This window comes from Drosophila nasuta, chromosome 3 (genome assembly GCF_023558535.2).
Source record: "Drosophila nasuta strain 15112-1781.00 chromosome 3, ASM2355853v1, whole genome shotgun sequence".
Classification (NCBI taxonomy): Eukaryota; Metazoa; Arthropoda; class Insecta; order Diptera; family Drosophilidae; genus Drosophila; species Drosophila nasuta.
This window is the reverse complement of record NC_083457.1, coordinates 38,218,347-38,235,006: the sequence shown is the minus strand read 5'-3', so window position 1 is coordinate 38,235,006 and position 16,660 is coordinate 38,218,347. Positions and strand designations below refer to the sequence as shown.

The window sequence follows — 16,660 nt, the reverse complement described above, 5'->3', positions numbered from 1 at the left end:
ATATATATTTTAAGCTTAAGATTTGTTTAATAAATCTACAACTAACTTTAGATTATCCACAACCACAAACACAGTTTGATTGTCTTTTTCATTAGTTTTGGCTAATTGAAGAATTTAGTTTTTCTTGTAGAGCTATTTACACTAAAAAAAATGTTACAGCACCCAATACACTTTATTTGATAAGACTACAAAAATTAATTTCAATAGTAATATTCACTAAATAAGCTGGCCAAATTAGACGTTTGATATGCAATCAATTTATATATAATTTGCAAACATGTATGTCCAAAAATAAGTTTTAAAAGCTTTTACTCTATTACAAATATTTTAGGAATTTGGCAAAAATGTTAGCAAAATGCGATTTTCTTTAACTGATAAACATCAATATAGTATATATTTACCGCATACATTGATGAGGCTTTTGTTACTCCACATATTGTATATTACCTTAATCTTTGTTACTACTCTTTAAGCACTTTTAAGTATCGCACTCTATTGAAGTGTCCTTTCAACTTATGTTTATAACATATTAATATAATTCTCAAAATTTTAGAGCTTTAAATAACTAAAAAGAAACTTCTCGTTCTGAAGGTAATAATTAGTAATCTTACCTCACCACATCCTTTAGCTGCCACAACGTACAGGGTAAAAAATTGCCAACATCGCTGACATGATGATGGTCTTCATTGTTATTGTTGCTGTTTTGGCTGTCATTGTTGCTGTTATTGTTTTTTAGCAGTTGCATGTTGATTTTTGTGCTTTTCGCCGAAGCTACGCTTGTTGCTATTGCTGTTGCTGTTGCTGTGGCTATTGTCGCACTTTTTTTTTTCGTGGCACGCATTTGAACATTCATGCTACTGATTGGCACCACGCTTAAAAGCTCAATGCCCAAGGACAAAACAATAGCAGAGAATAGACAACTAATTGATGCCCTGCAGCAGTCAATTCATTAGCCGAATGACTTTACATGATGTAATAATCAATAAACTCTAGTTAAATGCCATGAATTTTAAAGGGTATCACACGTTGGCCACATTCAACCACAACGTGCATTGCACTTGGCAGCAGATGGCAGCTCGATTGTTTGTCGCCGTGACAGTAACAGCAACAGCAGCAGCAACGGCGGCAACAGCGACAACAACGTGTGGAGGAAAACCACAGCAACAACATTTAATGGTCACATTGCGGACGCGAAACTCCGCATCCGTTCATCAATATTTGCTCCCCATTGACTGCGTGACAATGCACAAATTTATGATATTCTTTTTTCACGATTTCAAAATGTATTTTATTCTACTCAAAATGGACAAAAAGGCGACGACTACTTGCACCACCTTAAAGCTCACTATGGTATATTTTGTAAGCTTGGTATATTTTGGATATGGTATATTTTGGATGTCATAGTATATCCTTAAAGCACAATCTGGTATATAATGTATTTTATGGTATATTTTGGATGTTATGGTACCAAATACAGCACTCGGTATATTTTATAATTTTTCAGTATATTAAGTTAGTATATTTTAAGAATAATACCTCACTATTTTGCATTTATTGAACATGTGTAACGGGTATCTCATATTCAAAAACACTTCACTATTCTTTTTCGCGATTTCACAATGAATTTTATTATCCTCAAAATGGACAACAGGCGCCGACTATTTGCGCCACCTCAAAGCACTGTCCAGCGGCATTGCAAATCTCCTGACCACCGACACCAGAGCGTCGAGTGCTTCGCATCCAGCCATCATACACATCGATGGCATCGAGGCTATAACTGTCCATTAACCACGTCTGTAAGTCCAGTGGAAAATTCTCATAAACGGGCACATACTAAAAAAATGAAATTAATGTGACGAAAATTAAATAGTCTTCAAATAAATTTTGGGAATTTAATGTTCACGTACGAACGAAAGTAAATTGAATGCCACTTTTGACATTTTTTGGCGCACAAAAAATTAATTTCCGGTGTAACGCTGCGTATGAGCAATATGCCATATTTACCAGCAATTACAACTGAACATGAAATTAATAAAAGCGCAAAAGGTAACTCTGTGTACAGCCAACTGAGGGTGACGATAAAAATGTTCAACTTTCTGAGCTAATTAAAAGGCGAGCCAAAGCGAGCGAGTGAGCGACGACAACTATAACGACAACGTCAACGACGACAGCAGCTTAATTGAAAGCTGCAGCAAACAGCGTCAATGCATTTTAGTAATGCTTTATAGTAGTAAGTGCTTAAATACATACAATGTACAAGTATAACGAGGGTGGTTTTTATTATTACTCAAATGTGATGCAAAGCATCTTATTTGTAAAGAGAAAGAAATTAAATGTTGTATTGTGGTTGTGTTGACAATTAACTTTTAGATTAATAGAATATTAAATACACCTATTCAGTTAATTCTACTGATGTATTTTTAAATATCAATAATTGGAAAATAAAATATTAGAGAAATAAAGTAAGGCATCCATCTGTAAAAAAGCTATAAACACAATGAATCGTGTTTATCTCACAGCTGCCAAATTAATAAACTTCTTTGATTATTTCGATTTACTACTTGTTAATAATGGTTACTACTATTGAGAGAGAAACAAATAAATTTTAATATCCAATTATAAAAGTCAATCAAGTCAAATCCAAAATTGAAACCAGAAAAACAATTCTTAATTTAATGGCAAAATTCTATAACAATTTAAGATATTTCAAAACGTTATTTTCTGCTAATAATAAAGCGAATAAAAGTACATTTTCTAGCTACTTTCTTAGTTCTGTGTAGAAGTCTTTGCTTATTTTGATTTTAGTCGGTTTGCAAAAATAATTCACAGTATAAATTAAACACAGTTTATAAAATCTTGAATCAAGCTTAAATATGTTAATTCTAGATTCGTCAAACAATATAATTCAAGTTGTAAATATGAAATATATAATTAAAGAGAAGAAATATATCATTCTTTCAGTATGAAATGAAGTTAAGTGCTGGACAAACTTCTAGCACCACCCTCTATATATAAATGCGCAACTGGCTGAAAGTGGAGAGTGTTGCACTTCCACTGGCATTACAATCACAGCAAGGTAAACGCAGCTTTGTTTGCACTGCAGCACCAACTGCCGCAGCAGCAGAGGCGGCAACAACACCAAACAGCAATGTGGACAGCTTTAATGCGGGTCGACAAACTGCAGTCTATAAATTTTGCTGGTCAAATTTAAGCGATCTTATTAACTGTGCACAAAATTTGGGGTGCTTGTGGGCATGCAAAGAGCGAGGAGAGGTAGAGGGAGGAGCAGCTGTTAGATAAGTGCAAACACTTGGACATTTTGCTTAGTGCCGCTGACTGGCTAATTAAAATTGGCAATTAGATAGACAAACACTTGAGACGAGGCACCATACACCAGAGAGATGGATGAAGAGACGACTCAACCGGGACCCGATTAAGTCTCGAGTATGGCTTTAGATTTGGCCAATTTGTCGCGGCCCAAGAGGCAACAGAGAGAAAAAGCGGCAACAGTTTTGATGGGATTATGTGACACACACACAAACAGCATCAAAGTTAATTAAAAATACATAAAAAATGCTTATCGCTCTAATGTCTCGCGCATAAAGCATAAATGAGACACTTTTTGAGGGCGTTTGGGAGTGGCATTGTAAGTACTCCTGTCTACTTAATTATGGTTAAAAAAAACACCGAAAAAAAGAAAAAGTGTCGAGCGACAACGTCGAGTGTTGAGTGCATGAAAAATGGCGGTGTGAAAAATGTGATAATTATTGCAACAATTTTTGGTGACAGCAACAACAAGTGGGATGTATCTAAAATAACATAATTATTTATGGCAGCCCGGCGACAAGGGAGCACTGAAGCACTCAAGCACTGATATGCGAAGACCGAGATGGAGATAAATACATAGAGCGAGAGAGGAAGCAATGAAAAGTGAGGCTCAACGCCGGAAAGACAAGGCAACAAAGATAAAGCCAAAAGCAGAGGGCGAACCGGAAGATCCTTGAAAAATTGTCGGCTGCTGTGAATGTCCTTTTTATATTTTTGGTTCTCTCTGGGCGTCTTGCGCATAAATAAGGGCAAATTATTGAATGCCAAATCAGCAAACAGCAGCAAAAGCAGCAGCAGCAGCTGCTGGGACGCAACAGACACGAGACACGTGCCTCGCAGCAATCCGAACAAAACACTTTTCAATTAAGCAACTTGTCAGAAGGCGTTGCCCCAAAATGCAAAAGGCTTAAGACAACAGCAACAACAACACGGCACATAGAACATCAGACACCAAGAGGCAAACAAATAAAGTTTAGCGGAGATAAACACGACTGTCAAATTCCCTGCAAATTTAGAGAGAGAAAACAATAATGCCAATGAATATACCAAATTTTTTAATGCAATCAAAATCTATAGTACAAATTTCGCGAAGAATTAATTTAGAGACAAAAGAATCTAGAATGCATTATTTATAGAATATAAAATTAATTTAGATGCACAACAATATTTAAAGGTAAAATTTCGAATAGAATTTGTGATTCAAAAAGAATATGAATCAAATTCAGTATTTTATATAATCACAATTTCAAGTATTTAAAATTTAGAGTATAATTATTGAATCAAGTAAATTATCAAATGAAATAACATACATATGTTATATGGTATATATATAGTACTTGACATAATTACAAGTTATAGAACAAACTCCGATTAAAATTAAATTGAATTTAATTTAATAGAGAAGAAAATACGATATGAAAATATGACTCGAATAAACATATTTTATGGTTTCAGATTTAGGGAATAATTTGAAAATTCGATTATCATCATTAAAATATTTATGGTATATTTAAGACTTTAGATTAGAAATAATTTGGCTGTGATTCAATATTGAAATGGTGAAATTCTAATGTGACTGGGACAATAAACCGGCTTAGAAAATACTAATTTCACTAATTATTTAATACATACATATGTATATACAAATAAATAGGTATAAAAATCAGATAGAAATCAGGTAAAATAAAAATATTTTTCATATGTGCCTGAAAATGACTCGAAGTAGAGTCTGTTTAAATATTTCTTGGCACTCTTTATAGGCCTCATACTTTAGCACATTATCCCTCAAGGTTGTTTACTAACAATTGCAGGGTATACAAAAATGTGAAGCTAACGAAAAATGTCTGGCATTCTTTTTTTTTTTTTTTTTTTTTGAGCACACATTTTGACGTTGCATGTATTTGCTGCTAACGAGCTGAAGAATTATGACTCCATTAGATGGGGCGCTTAAGGCGCTCTTCGACTCGGGCTCAGTTCCTGAGCCGAGAGAGAGAAAGTGAGTGAGAGGCAAAAAGAGGAAGCAAACGCATAGTTAGCTTAAAGTTGCTGCCATTTTTTTGTATTTTTTGTATTTGGTTGTTGCGCAAAGGAAATGCCGCCATTTTGTGCAGATTACGCTTTGATGAACTCGACAGGGGCTCAGCACAGGAATAAGAGTGCGAATGCTAGTGAGTAGCATGATGCTATAACCATAACCAGATTCTCAGCAAAGGAATCAGAATCTTGCACAGGAGCCAGCGCCAAAGCCGATGCTGAGGCCAAGGCATAATGACAACGTCAACAACGACGACGTCGAGCAGATTGAATTTACTGAACAAACACTTTTCATTTGCAGTTGAATTAAGCAAAGTAATCCCTCGTGTATATTCCTCAGCTCTCTCTCTTTTTCTCTACATTTTTTTTTTTGCACTGCCAAACTTGGACGTTTCCCAGAAGCAGCAGCAGCAAAAACTAGCTGCTTGGGCAAACTTGGCGACTTGCTGGCTTCAAAAAGAGCAAATCCACATTAAAGACAAGCACAACAATGCTGCAGATACGAGAGTATTCCAACAACTTAATGAACATCACACTCAATGCTCATTTCAGCTCAACTGGTGTCGGAGTCTCAAACATGAAAATTAAAAGTAAATAGTCGAATGTGTGCGAAAAGTGGCAACAAGCGGCAAAGCGTTCAGAGCACGTTAACTGCTCCTTGAGGCCTTGCTTATCGATAGCACAGACAGCTTGGCAAACATCGCACTTTCATTCTTCCCCCCTCCAAAAAATTTGCATTATTTCGACAATCTAAAAATTCAAAGCAGAAGCAGCTGTCTCGACGTTGCAACAATGCCAACGGCAGTTAACTGAATTTGCAGTAGAGAAGAAGCCCAACAGCCATCATCTATTCGCCTCCATTTATGGCTTCGATAATTAGAAACTTTCTTGGTCTAATGGCACTTGCAGATTACATTGGAAACACGAGATTGCCAAACAATAAATATTCAATAACAAACGATTAACAGATAACGCGCTTACAATTTAATTTGTACTCTCTGTGAACACTTGAAATTTGCGAACAAACAGCCAATTCACAGGGCTTAAGTTAATTTGTTTGCATATTAGAGGCGCATTTGTGTCAACGATTAAATTTCATGGCCTGGTGCTTAGATTTTATTTATTAATAATTGCGTTAGGTTAATGAAGGAAATTTTCGAGCTCTTGGAATTTCAGCAATTTGGCTTGTTTACAATTTCTTGCTCAGCATTTTATGTGTTATGGCTGCTCAACATCAATGAGATGTTCGAATTTCTTATTAATTTTTTACGATCTGATAAGAGGTAGATTATATTGCAAAAGTCTAAAGGAATTATTTGTTAATGCGATAGAATGAGAATGAGTCTAAGATAGAATTTAATATGGAAATAAATAGGACAGTAAAATAATAATAAGGGAATAATAAAAGTAAAATTAGAAATTATAAAGAATATTCTTTTTCAATATAGAACTGAAATATTGAAAAGAAAAGAAAAATTTTCAATTAAATTTAAAAGAATATAACAAATTCCTATTTTATTGATAACGTTAAGTTAAGTTAATAAAGCTTAAATTAAATTATGACTTCAAATTCCCATTCTATTTATAGAACAACTAAAATTCGAATCATGTTTAAAGTTATTTTCAATTTGTAGGTTTAAATGTGATATATTTAAGCAATAGCCGTAGACGACAGTTTGATACAGATACTCAAATGTAAATCTCTATTAAAATAAATGCAACCAATCACTGAAATACTTTAAGAGTGTCATAAAAGCATCTAGAATTATTTTGGCATATTGCAACCTCAAAAAAAATAACTGAAATATCAAAAAGCAAATGATAGAACTTCTATTGCCAATATCTCTTCGCTCGCATGTTGCTGAAATGCTTGCGGAAATACGATTACGAGTACTCAATACAAGCTGATAGGAAATACACTACAGAGAGCTGGACGATTAGCCGCAGGTTCGCCGCCAACAAAAATGTGGCAGTCAGGAAGCCATGAAGCAATGAAGCGTGGTCACGTGCTCCACGCTGAAGCCATTGCACTGACAGGCTCAGTTGAGCCAAAAAGTTAAAAATGCCCAACATCGAGAAACTGCGCGTGATTTATGTATTATTCTTTTTTTTCTGATGGCTGCCAAGAGGGGGAAAAGAGCAGGAGGACGTTATCTCTGTGCCCGATATGGATTTAAGTGGTGGCTACCTGAAATTCATTTGCCATTGCGGCCATCCAGCTGGAGTCCACAACATCGACTTGCTGCTCCACAATCAGTTCCTGTTCTTGCTCCTGCAACTCCAGACCGAGAAATTGACGCTGCGGCTCCAGCCAAGGGTAGTTGCCAGAATTTATGGCCTTTGCTAATTGGTAGAGCAGAAAACTGCCGCGTGCTGTAAATGAAAGGAACGAAAAATAAAATAAAAAAACAAAAGAAGCGAAAAAATTCAAAAGAAAATGCGAATAAGAATGAACTTGGCTTTTAAGTGTCTGCTAAACAAGGGAAAAAATTTAATTTGAAAACTCCACTCGGCAGTCTCCATCGCCAGCTCTCTCTCGCTTTATCTTTAAGCCTGTCTGCAGCACTTGAGAAGCGAAGAACACTGAGAGCAGAGCTTGTGTTTAGCTCCACTTGAGAGCTCAGATTGCGTTTAACTAGCTACTTACTGTCAGTTAAGTGCAATTGCTATAAAAATGAAATGTGTAACCATAGATAGTCGTTCAGTTTGTAGTTCGCTTTTGCAGGTGATTGGCAAATGCGCACATGAATCATTGATAAGCGTATCAAATTGCAGTCATTAGACAAGTTGCTGACTTTGATGGGCAAACAAAAGGCAACCGGGAACGTCGATGGCATTACATTGATGCCAGTTGGCAATCAAAGCAATTATGTTCTGTGATGAGCAAGGAAAACTTAAAAGGAACAAGGTCTGAACAGACAGACAGTCAGGCGAAAGCGGAAATCAAATTGTTTGATAATCAAAAAATACGCAAAAGGGAACAAAAAGGTTGAATTGAAAAGCTATTGCAAATATCGCAAAAGGATTTCCCCCAAAGTGTGGACGGAAATGGAAAACTGAAATTGCATTCTATCAAATTGTTACTTGCAATTAGAAATGAAGAATCGGTGCAAAAGTTTTCCAGCTTAAGTGGATTTTGCAACATTGCCAGCATTTAATCATAATTGGACATCAAGTTTTTTCGCTGTCACGCATATTGCAAACTCTCATTATGCATACGACGCGTTGACGTTAATCATACGCCATGTTCAACGCGCCACAAAAAACTTTTACGCTGTCGCCTGTTGTCTCTTGCTGTTTTTAAACCTGTTATCCATAAAGTAGAAGGGTATTTTAAGTTTGTATGACAAATAACGTCTATTTGGAATGTAGTACTTAATCAATATGCCAAATAAGACATTTGGTATATTTTAGTATTTTGTGGTATTTTTATTTGGTGTATTTTAAAAAGAATATCGCACTCTTTTCCTTTTTATTCAAAATGAGAATGTAGTGTATTATCGATATACCAAATAAGACATTTCGTATAAACTAGTATTGTGTGATATATTATTTGGTATATTTTATTCAAATTAGTTAGAGGGTTTCTCATAGTCGAGCACACTCGACTGTAGCTTCCTTACTTGTTTTGTTTTTTTTTGTTTGGTTTTCCGTTGCCAGCTGCTTGGCAATAAATCACATTTAAAGTTGAAAAGCGCCAAAATAAATGAGACAACTGACCCAAAATGTCACGACGGGCGAAACAAAACGAAACGAAAGCGAAAACAAAAAGCAAAAGCAAAAGTGAAAGTTATTCACTTTGTAGTGTTTGTTGATAGTTGTTGTTCTCGCTACTCTGTTCTGTTGTTGATGTGTTGCACAAAAATATTTACACAGCATCACGTGACCACTAGAAATTTGCATTTTAATGGCACGAACTGGCAGTCATTTAGCAAAAAGGGGGCGTGGCGCGTGGCGTCTGTGCCGTGCGGCTAAGTATGTTAAGTGTTATCACCGACGGTTAATGATGCCAAGAATAAACTTGGCTAACACTTGAGCAGCAGATGCCGCTGCTGCGGCCTGACGAGATGAGCTACAACAACGTCAGCTGCACATCTGTTAAGAAACAAGCAGCAACTGCCACGCGTGACAAATGACACCAGCAACGACATCAACATTGCTGCTGTTGCTGCTGCTGCTGCAACGGAAGCTGCCAGCAAACGGAAGCAACAACAAAACGGGGCAAGTGGAAGGCGAAAAGCAACGACAACGACAACAACTGCGACTGCGACTGCGACTGCGGCTGCATCTCTTGTCAGCGGCAAGCGGATACAGCAATTGTCAAGTGGTGGCACAGCCAGTGAGGCAGCAACAGCGAACAGCAAACGAAAGAAGAAGAAGAAAGCGCGTTGCACAATGCATAAAAAGGATAACTGTGATAACTGCCTAAGCCAGACACAATCTGCATTGCCATCTATGAACTCGCGTTTTCTTTTGCATATCGCAGTGTCAAAGCAATGAACAAACATAACTACAATAATCGATAGCTCTGATGTATTGCAATTTATTCAGCTGTCAACTATAATTGAAGTGTTATTGGAAGCAATTTCACTTCAATTATGTTTATTTGTGCATCAATGATAATTCATGGCGCATAATTCAATATCATTTAAAACATTATTTTCAAAAAGTTTCTCTTTCACTGAGTAGCTCAAATTGATTTGGATTTTCTTAGTATCCATTAAAATTAGAATTTATGAATAACAATTAAATTATTCAAAATTATTATATCGTTAAAGAAACTAAATAAAGTGTCGAAGTGTATATATAGTCAATATATATTCCAATTTATTCAGCTGTCTACTAATTGATTTTAATTACGTTGATTTAGACATCAATGATAATTCATGACGAATAAACCATAATCATTAAAAACAAAATGTTGCTCTTCAACTAAGTAGCTGAAATTTATTTGGTTGGCTTCGAGGATTTTCATAGTATCCATTAAAATGTATGCAAACAATTATTATTGAATATGAAGCTGAATTTTAATATTAAACAAATATGGGGGGAAATGTGTTAAATTCCCACGATTAGAATTAGAAAATATGCATTTTGGAAACATTGTTTGCGTATGATTTTTGTTCTATTATTTGCACTGAAAGTCGCTTTAGTAAAGTGCAACATAAAGTGGAATAAAAAGTCAAAATTCGAATATCAATTAACATTCAATTAATAAAGAAATATAAACAAGACCATATATTAAGCTTCAATATTGAAGTTAACATGTAGCTTAGCTTCTTCAATCGTAATGTATTAAAGTTTGTTAATTAGAAATGAATTCGAATGGCCAAGGCTTTAAATAGATCAATTAAAATGGAGGCGAGTATTACAATTAAAAGTTTACTCTATCTTTTTTATTTGGTTTTACAGTATAATGATTCAAAAAATTCGAAATAAATTTGACGGCAATGGTAAACATTTATGTCTCTCGTAAATTGAAACTATATAAACTTGGCTATTTTATTTTATTCAATAGCATATGCAAATCATTTGGTGTAGTTGCTCAACCTATCACTTTTATTGAGTCTCTGCTGTAGCATCTTTGCAGTCTTTGCCCTACTGCTGTTGCTGTTGCTGATGCTGTTGCTCTCATGGAATGCGCGAGTGACACTTGAGTTATTTTTGGGTTTTTGTAACGGTTTCTTTTTTTTTTGCATGCTTTCATTGCCGCCTTGGCGTTCCACAAAATCTAAACTGGTGCAACTAAATGCAGAAAACGAAATACCAATTACGAATTCGTTGACATTTCTCTGCCCTCCTCGTTGCTAGACAACCCCGTCTCAGCACTCGACATTCTCCACTCTCCACTTTCTACTCTGCACTCTCCACTTCACTGTGTTGTTGATAGAAGCGCAGCCATGGCGCTGACAGCATTAAAGTGGCAAACACAGTGGTGCTACAGTGCGTATGCGTGATAAACAAGCTTAATTGCAGCCATGCAATGCGAGTAAAAAGGACAACAACAAGTGCATCACACTGTTGATAGTTTCTTTTTTTCGTTCATTTTTCTTCACTCTTTTTCCTTTCTTTGTTGTTATTGTTGGTTACCTGGTGCTGGCACCATGTCGAGCACAGCTTTTGCTGCCATCTGTTCCTGTTGCCGTGCAGCAACGCCGCCTGCTTCTATAACTGCTAATGAGGCATCCAGCAAGCCAGCAGCTTTCTCGCTGCCAAACAGCAATCCAACGAGCAGCATGCAGTGAAGTTTCAGTAGTTGGGTCCACATGACAGCTGTAAAAAATAGGTTGCAAAAAGGTGTGTAATGAATGCGACTATTCATCAAGCATTATTCATTTAAATACGCGATTGTCGCACAGCTTTGACCCATTTTACACGTGAAATAGGTTGCTCAGTTTAATCATTAATTTCGGGATTCGCACTTAAATGAATTGTTGTAGTTGGACGGAGAATATATGTAACTATTTCCTGGGAGTTTCCCAATTTGTTTCGCTTTATTTACTCACACTTTACACTACTTGATTTGCATCGAAAGCTTCTAATTGAGATTGTACTTTTAAAGGGTGCAGAAAAAATACAATTTACTTACAAGTAACTATATCTTGAGAGTTTACTATGAGTTTGCCTCAGATTCGCATTTCTAAAAGTGTAAAACAAGTGGAAGCTCTATTCATTTAATTCACTTTGATGTGCCTACGAATACTTGATTTATATTAATTGATGTTTTACTTTTTAATGTAATTTTAATTTTTAAAAAAAGAGTTCTCTTATTAAAAATGAGAACAAGTATTAAATTAATATAGCATTTAGTAAAATCCTGCCTAATTTGACTATTTATTTGAAGGTGTAAACTTGATTTATGATTTTTTGTGATTATTTTTAAAGTAGAAGATTATTTGTAGATTAACATTAAACTTAGTAAAGCTAGCTTTACCTTATAATAAAGATTTATTGGTTTGGACATTTATTCACAAAATTGAATACTCCTGCGTATACTTAATTTATGTTTGCACTAATAATTTGATTTTTAAAGTAGAAGATTTTTCTTAATAACATGAAGTTTTCTTCTGTGCTCATTGACTTATTATGAAACATTTAATAGAATTATGTTTAATTTTATTATATATTTTAGCCTTAACTCATTTAGTTTGATATTCCCTCGTATACTCGATTTATGCCTGCATTTACATATGTGTTTATTTTTGAAGTAGATTTTTAGTTGATTTAAAGAAACTTATTTTTATTCTATTTGTAAAGATATTATTATTTGTTTTAATCTTAACTCACTAAGTTGGTTACTTGTGCGTATACTTAATTTACCTATGCATTAATAATTTGACTTTTATAGTAGTAGTGTTATTTTTAGTAACAATAAGTCCTTCTTATCTACTCATTAACTTATGATGAATGATTTAGGATGTTTAAATTTATTGATTGTTTAAGTAACGTATACTTAATTTATACCTAAAAGATTTTTGTTAAAAAAATATATATTTTTTGCTTACAAACTTATGATGAAGCATTTAGCGGAAGTGAGTTTAATTTTTGTATTTATTTTGACCAATTGAGATTGGCTTTTTACTTGAGCGTATACTTGATTTATTACCAAAACTATACAATTTGGATTTTATTACAATTTTAAGTTACAAAAATACAAAAATCTCGACTAATGAACGAGGGAGTTTATTATAATTATTCCGAATTATTTATTATTTATGAATAATATAAGGAATTTAATTTTATTTATTCTGAACCCACAAACTATATATATTAAGGCCTTTAAAGTGAAATACTTTGATTAAATTTACTGACTATTTTTGTGTTCTAAAGTTAACATTGGTGACCCACATTCTCATAATAAACTCCCGCTTCTTGAACCGCAGCCTTATCATCAATTTTGATACTGCTGCGTATACTTAATATTTCGCTGGGAAAAAGGCAAAAGTGTTGTTTGTGCTTCAACTATAGAGAGCTAGACAAAGAGCTTGATACGAGTGGAGAGGATAGTTAGACATAGGGCACTTATAGGGGCTTATTAACGCCTCACTTGGCCAGAGACCACTTGGGCATGGAATGGAATAGATGGAGTCATATTTTGTGCCACAATGGCACATGGCACATTCTTTTCGATGGGGAGAGGAGAAAGGAAAGGGAGAAGGGCTGCCACTTGGGCCATTTGCAAATTTATGAGGCAACCTCGCTGAAGGGTGTGCTCAAAGATCTCTCTCAACTCGACTCGATTCGACTCGACTCGATTCGTTGCTCGGTTGAATATTTGCCAGCAATTAAGCGGCTTAAGGCCAAGCAGCAGCCAAAGTAGAACTTGAATTGCATTTTCAATTGCTACTGGCAAATGTCGAACATGTTGTGGAAACAGCAGCAGCATGTGAGGGGTAATGTAGAGAGGGGGGAAGAGGAGGAGGGAGCGCCTGTCTGCGCTCTAGATTCAGCAAATTGCATTGTTCACTCGCTCTCGCACTCTCGTTTCGTAATTTAATGAATAAACGAGCAATTCACTCGAAATTTCATAAGAAAAAAGATACGCCAAAGAGAGAAGACCATTCTCCAAATAGAGGGGGGAGTAGTAGGGAGAAGGAGAGAGGGGGTCGAAGGGAAGTCAACACGGCAGCGCTACGTTTAATGTGCAGAACTAAAGTGCTCGCCTGTCGTTGACAACAAATGCAGGCGGAAACAGTTCCAGCAGCTTCAACCCATCGTGATTCCACTTAACACTCAACCCGCCGCCGCCCCCTCCTCCGTACCACCCTCCCCTTTCATTTGGCCTCCCCTTTGTGCCCCCCAAAACTCAATTGTCTATCTGCCTTTGCTGTTTGCTGTCTCTGCGGCCTGGCAAACAAACAAGCAACAAGAAGTTGTCGTCGACGTTGTAGATGTTGTTGTTGTTGTTGTTGTTGTTGTTGTTGTTGTTGTTGCTGTTGTCGATGTCTGTTGTTGTTATTGTTGCCATTGTTGTTGTTATTGTTGTAGTTGTTGTTATCATCTTTGTTGTTGTTGTTGCTACGGCAGCCAAAACGATAACGAGCTGAAGGCACGAATGAGAGTAAGAGCTGATTTTTTGGAGCCAAACAGACAAAAGCGCAATGATTCTGTTTTTCGCTATTTCGAATATTTCTCTTCAAACTATGATATTGCTTTCTTTTACAGAAACTCCTTCAATACATTTAATATTTATTACACGATTTAATTTAGCTTTTTATTGCCTTTTCATCTGCATATTCGATTAATCTTTTTACAGTCTGTGGCGATATTGTAGCGAAAACGTTTCTTGGATTGTTTCGCTGTCATCGATTCTCGTTCTGTTTTCAACTGCTCTTTGTAGTTGTTTTTATGCTCGTTGCTCGTTTTTATTGTTGTTATTGTTGTTTTGTTGTTGTGCCTGCAATCCTGCTATTAATGAACTTAAGCTTAGGGACAGGTGTGTGTACTTCTACACCCACTGTTCATTCTCAGAGCATTAAAAGGGTATTTTAGTTTTCGCTGTCAACTTTAATATGTGCAACAGGCAAACAAAATTGTTGCCGATGCTGCTGGAAATTGCATTCACTTGACATTTTCCTAAATAGATGTTTAAGTAAGGCATAAAGTAATTACTTGAAATACTTGAAAATAGACAGTTTTCATTATATAAATAAATAAACAAATAATTATATAAATACAACACAAAGTAAAATAACAAACAATGACACAAACATTTCTTTAATGTGCTCATAATGTTCATATTAGAAAAATTTACAATGTTATTATCATTATTTTTAATGCACTATTCTGCTGTGGATTTAATTAGCAGTATTACATTGTGTTGCATTCGTTTTTCATTGAAAACTCTCTTGGGTAAAACGTTTAATTTACGATTTCAAAGTTTTGCAAATTAAACTTTAAAAAACCCGTTTCAATTTGACGTTTATCTGCATTATTATTTAATGTACTAAGCGGGTACAATAAATGTCACATTAAAGTAAATATTTATTATTAATGTTAAACGATAATAAAAAACTTTTTGCTGAGCAGCTCATTTATGTCAAACGCATAAGTTTAAAGCTCACTTCATCCTCAACCACAAAACGAAATTAAATTCATATTAAAGTTGAGTTTTAACGAATAAATGTGTAATATAATATAATATAATATAATATACTTAATATTATATTTAGTCATTGATTTCATGTAAATGATTGTTAGGCAAAAAATTATAATTCCAATTCGACAGATTTTATAATTTTGATATTAAGCTTTTTTTTATGTCTACAGCTGTGTACATTGAAATAGCAGTGCGCACGATCTACACATTTCAAATTGGAAAATATTATTATAAACACAGCTTCGAGACATAATTTAGTTATAACAGCTTAATGTACATATTTCATTTTTAATAATTTAAAATTTTCTTGATTTTGGGTAATTTAATATTTTTATTAATTTTATATTTTGGCGAATATAATAATATAATGTAATAAAATATATATATAATATAATATAATATAATATAGCAAATAACAAAAGAAATTAGGTGCATTATTAGGTTCATTGAAATAGCAGTGTTAAAAGATAAATTTAATAAATCTCAAAATAGCTTATAAATAACTTATTCCTACAAAATTAAGATTTAATTACGATCAAATATTTTATTGTGTAGCTTTTATTGCCTCACACCTACGTGTGGCATGGAGTCCACTAAGTCCTCGCAATTAAACATGTTAAAATCTAAAAAGACCTTACCAATTTTTAATACAATTTTCTTTTCACCCACACAACACACTATTTACAGGGTATTCGCCAATAGCATACTCCCTCATCTAGTGTGCACTCGCTTCAATTGTTGTTATTGTTTCGCATATAACGACACATAAAATTTAATTTTAGACCTGGCTATCGCTTGATTACTGAGTTCATCACACGCCCACATATTACTAAGTGCTTCACAAACACACACTCACACACACAAAGTAACTCCTGTAGGGTATATTCATATCGTATATATAGTATATTATGGGATGTACGTACCGTTAAATGTTGCGTCAACCGCCGTTACTTTTAATTGTTAGTGCTCAAAATGTCGACGCTCGACTGAACGCAATGTAGCAAAAAGAAAAAATGGTTCATAACCAAAAAAAAACGAGATAAAAAATTTAAAATAAAGGGAAAAACAAAAAAAAAAGGAATTCATGTCAGGCTGAACATTGATTGAAATTTAAGAAATCAATGCCGTGAGTGGCAATCGCTGTGCAATCTCAATTGTTGCCTCTGCTGTCTCCTCTCGATGATATCAAATGATAACGGC

At 34.9% G+C, this 16,660-nt stretch overlaps 1 protein-coding gene across 1 annotated transcript; it reads right to left on the bottom strand.

Annotated features, from left to right (window-relative positions):
* Positions 1-1,278: 1,278 nt before the first annotated feature.
* On the bottom strand, positions 1,279-16,447 carry LOC132791761 (uncharacterized). The gene is made up of 4 exons (XM_060800813.1): positions 16,384-16,447; positions 11,452-11,634; positions 7,550-7,734; positions 1,279-1,833 (listed from the first exon to the last, which is right to left on the bottom strand). Exons 2-4 carry the CDS (start codon positions 11,627-11,629, stop codon positions 1,636-1,638), a joined length of 561 nt encoding a protein of 186 aa, XP_060656796.1. The 5' UTR covers positions 11,630-11,634; positions 16,384-16,447; the 3' UTR covers positions 1,279-1,635.
* Positions 16,448-16,660: the final 213 nt, after the last annotated feature.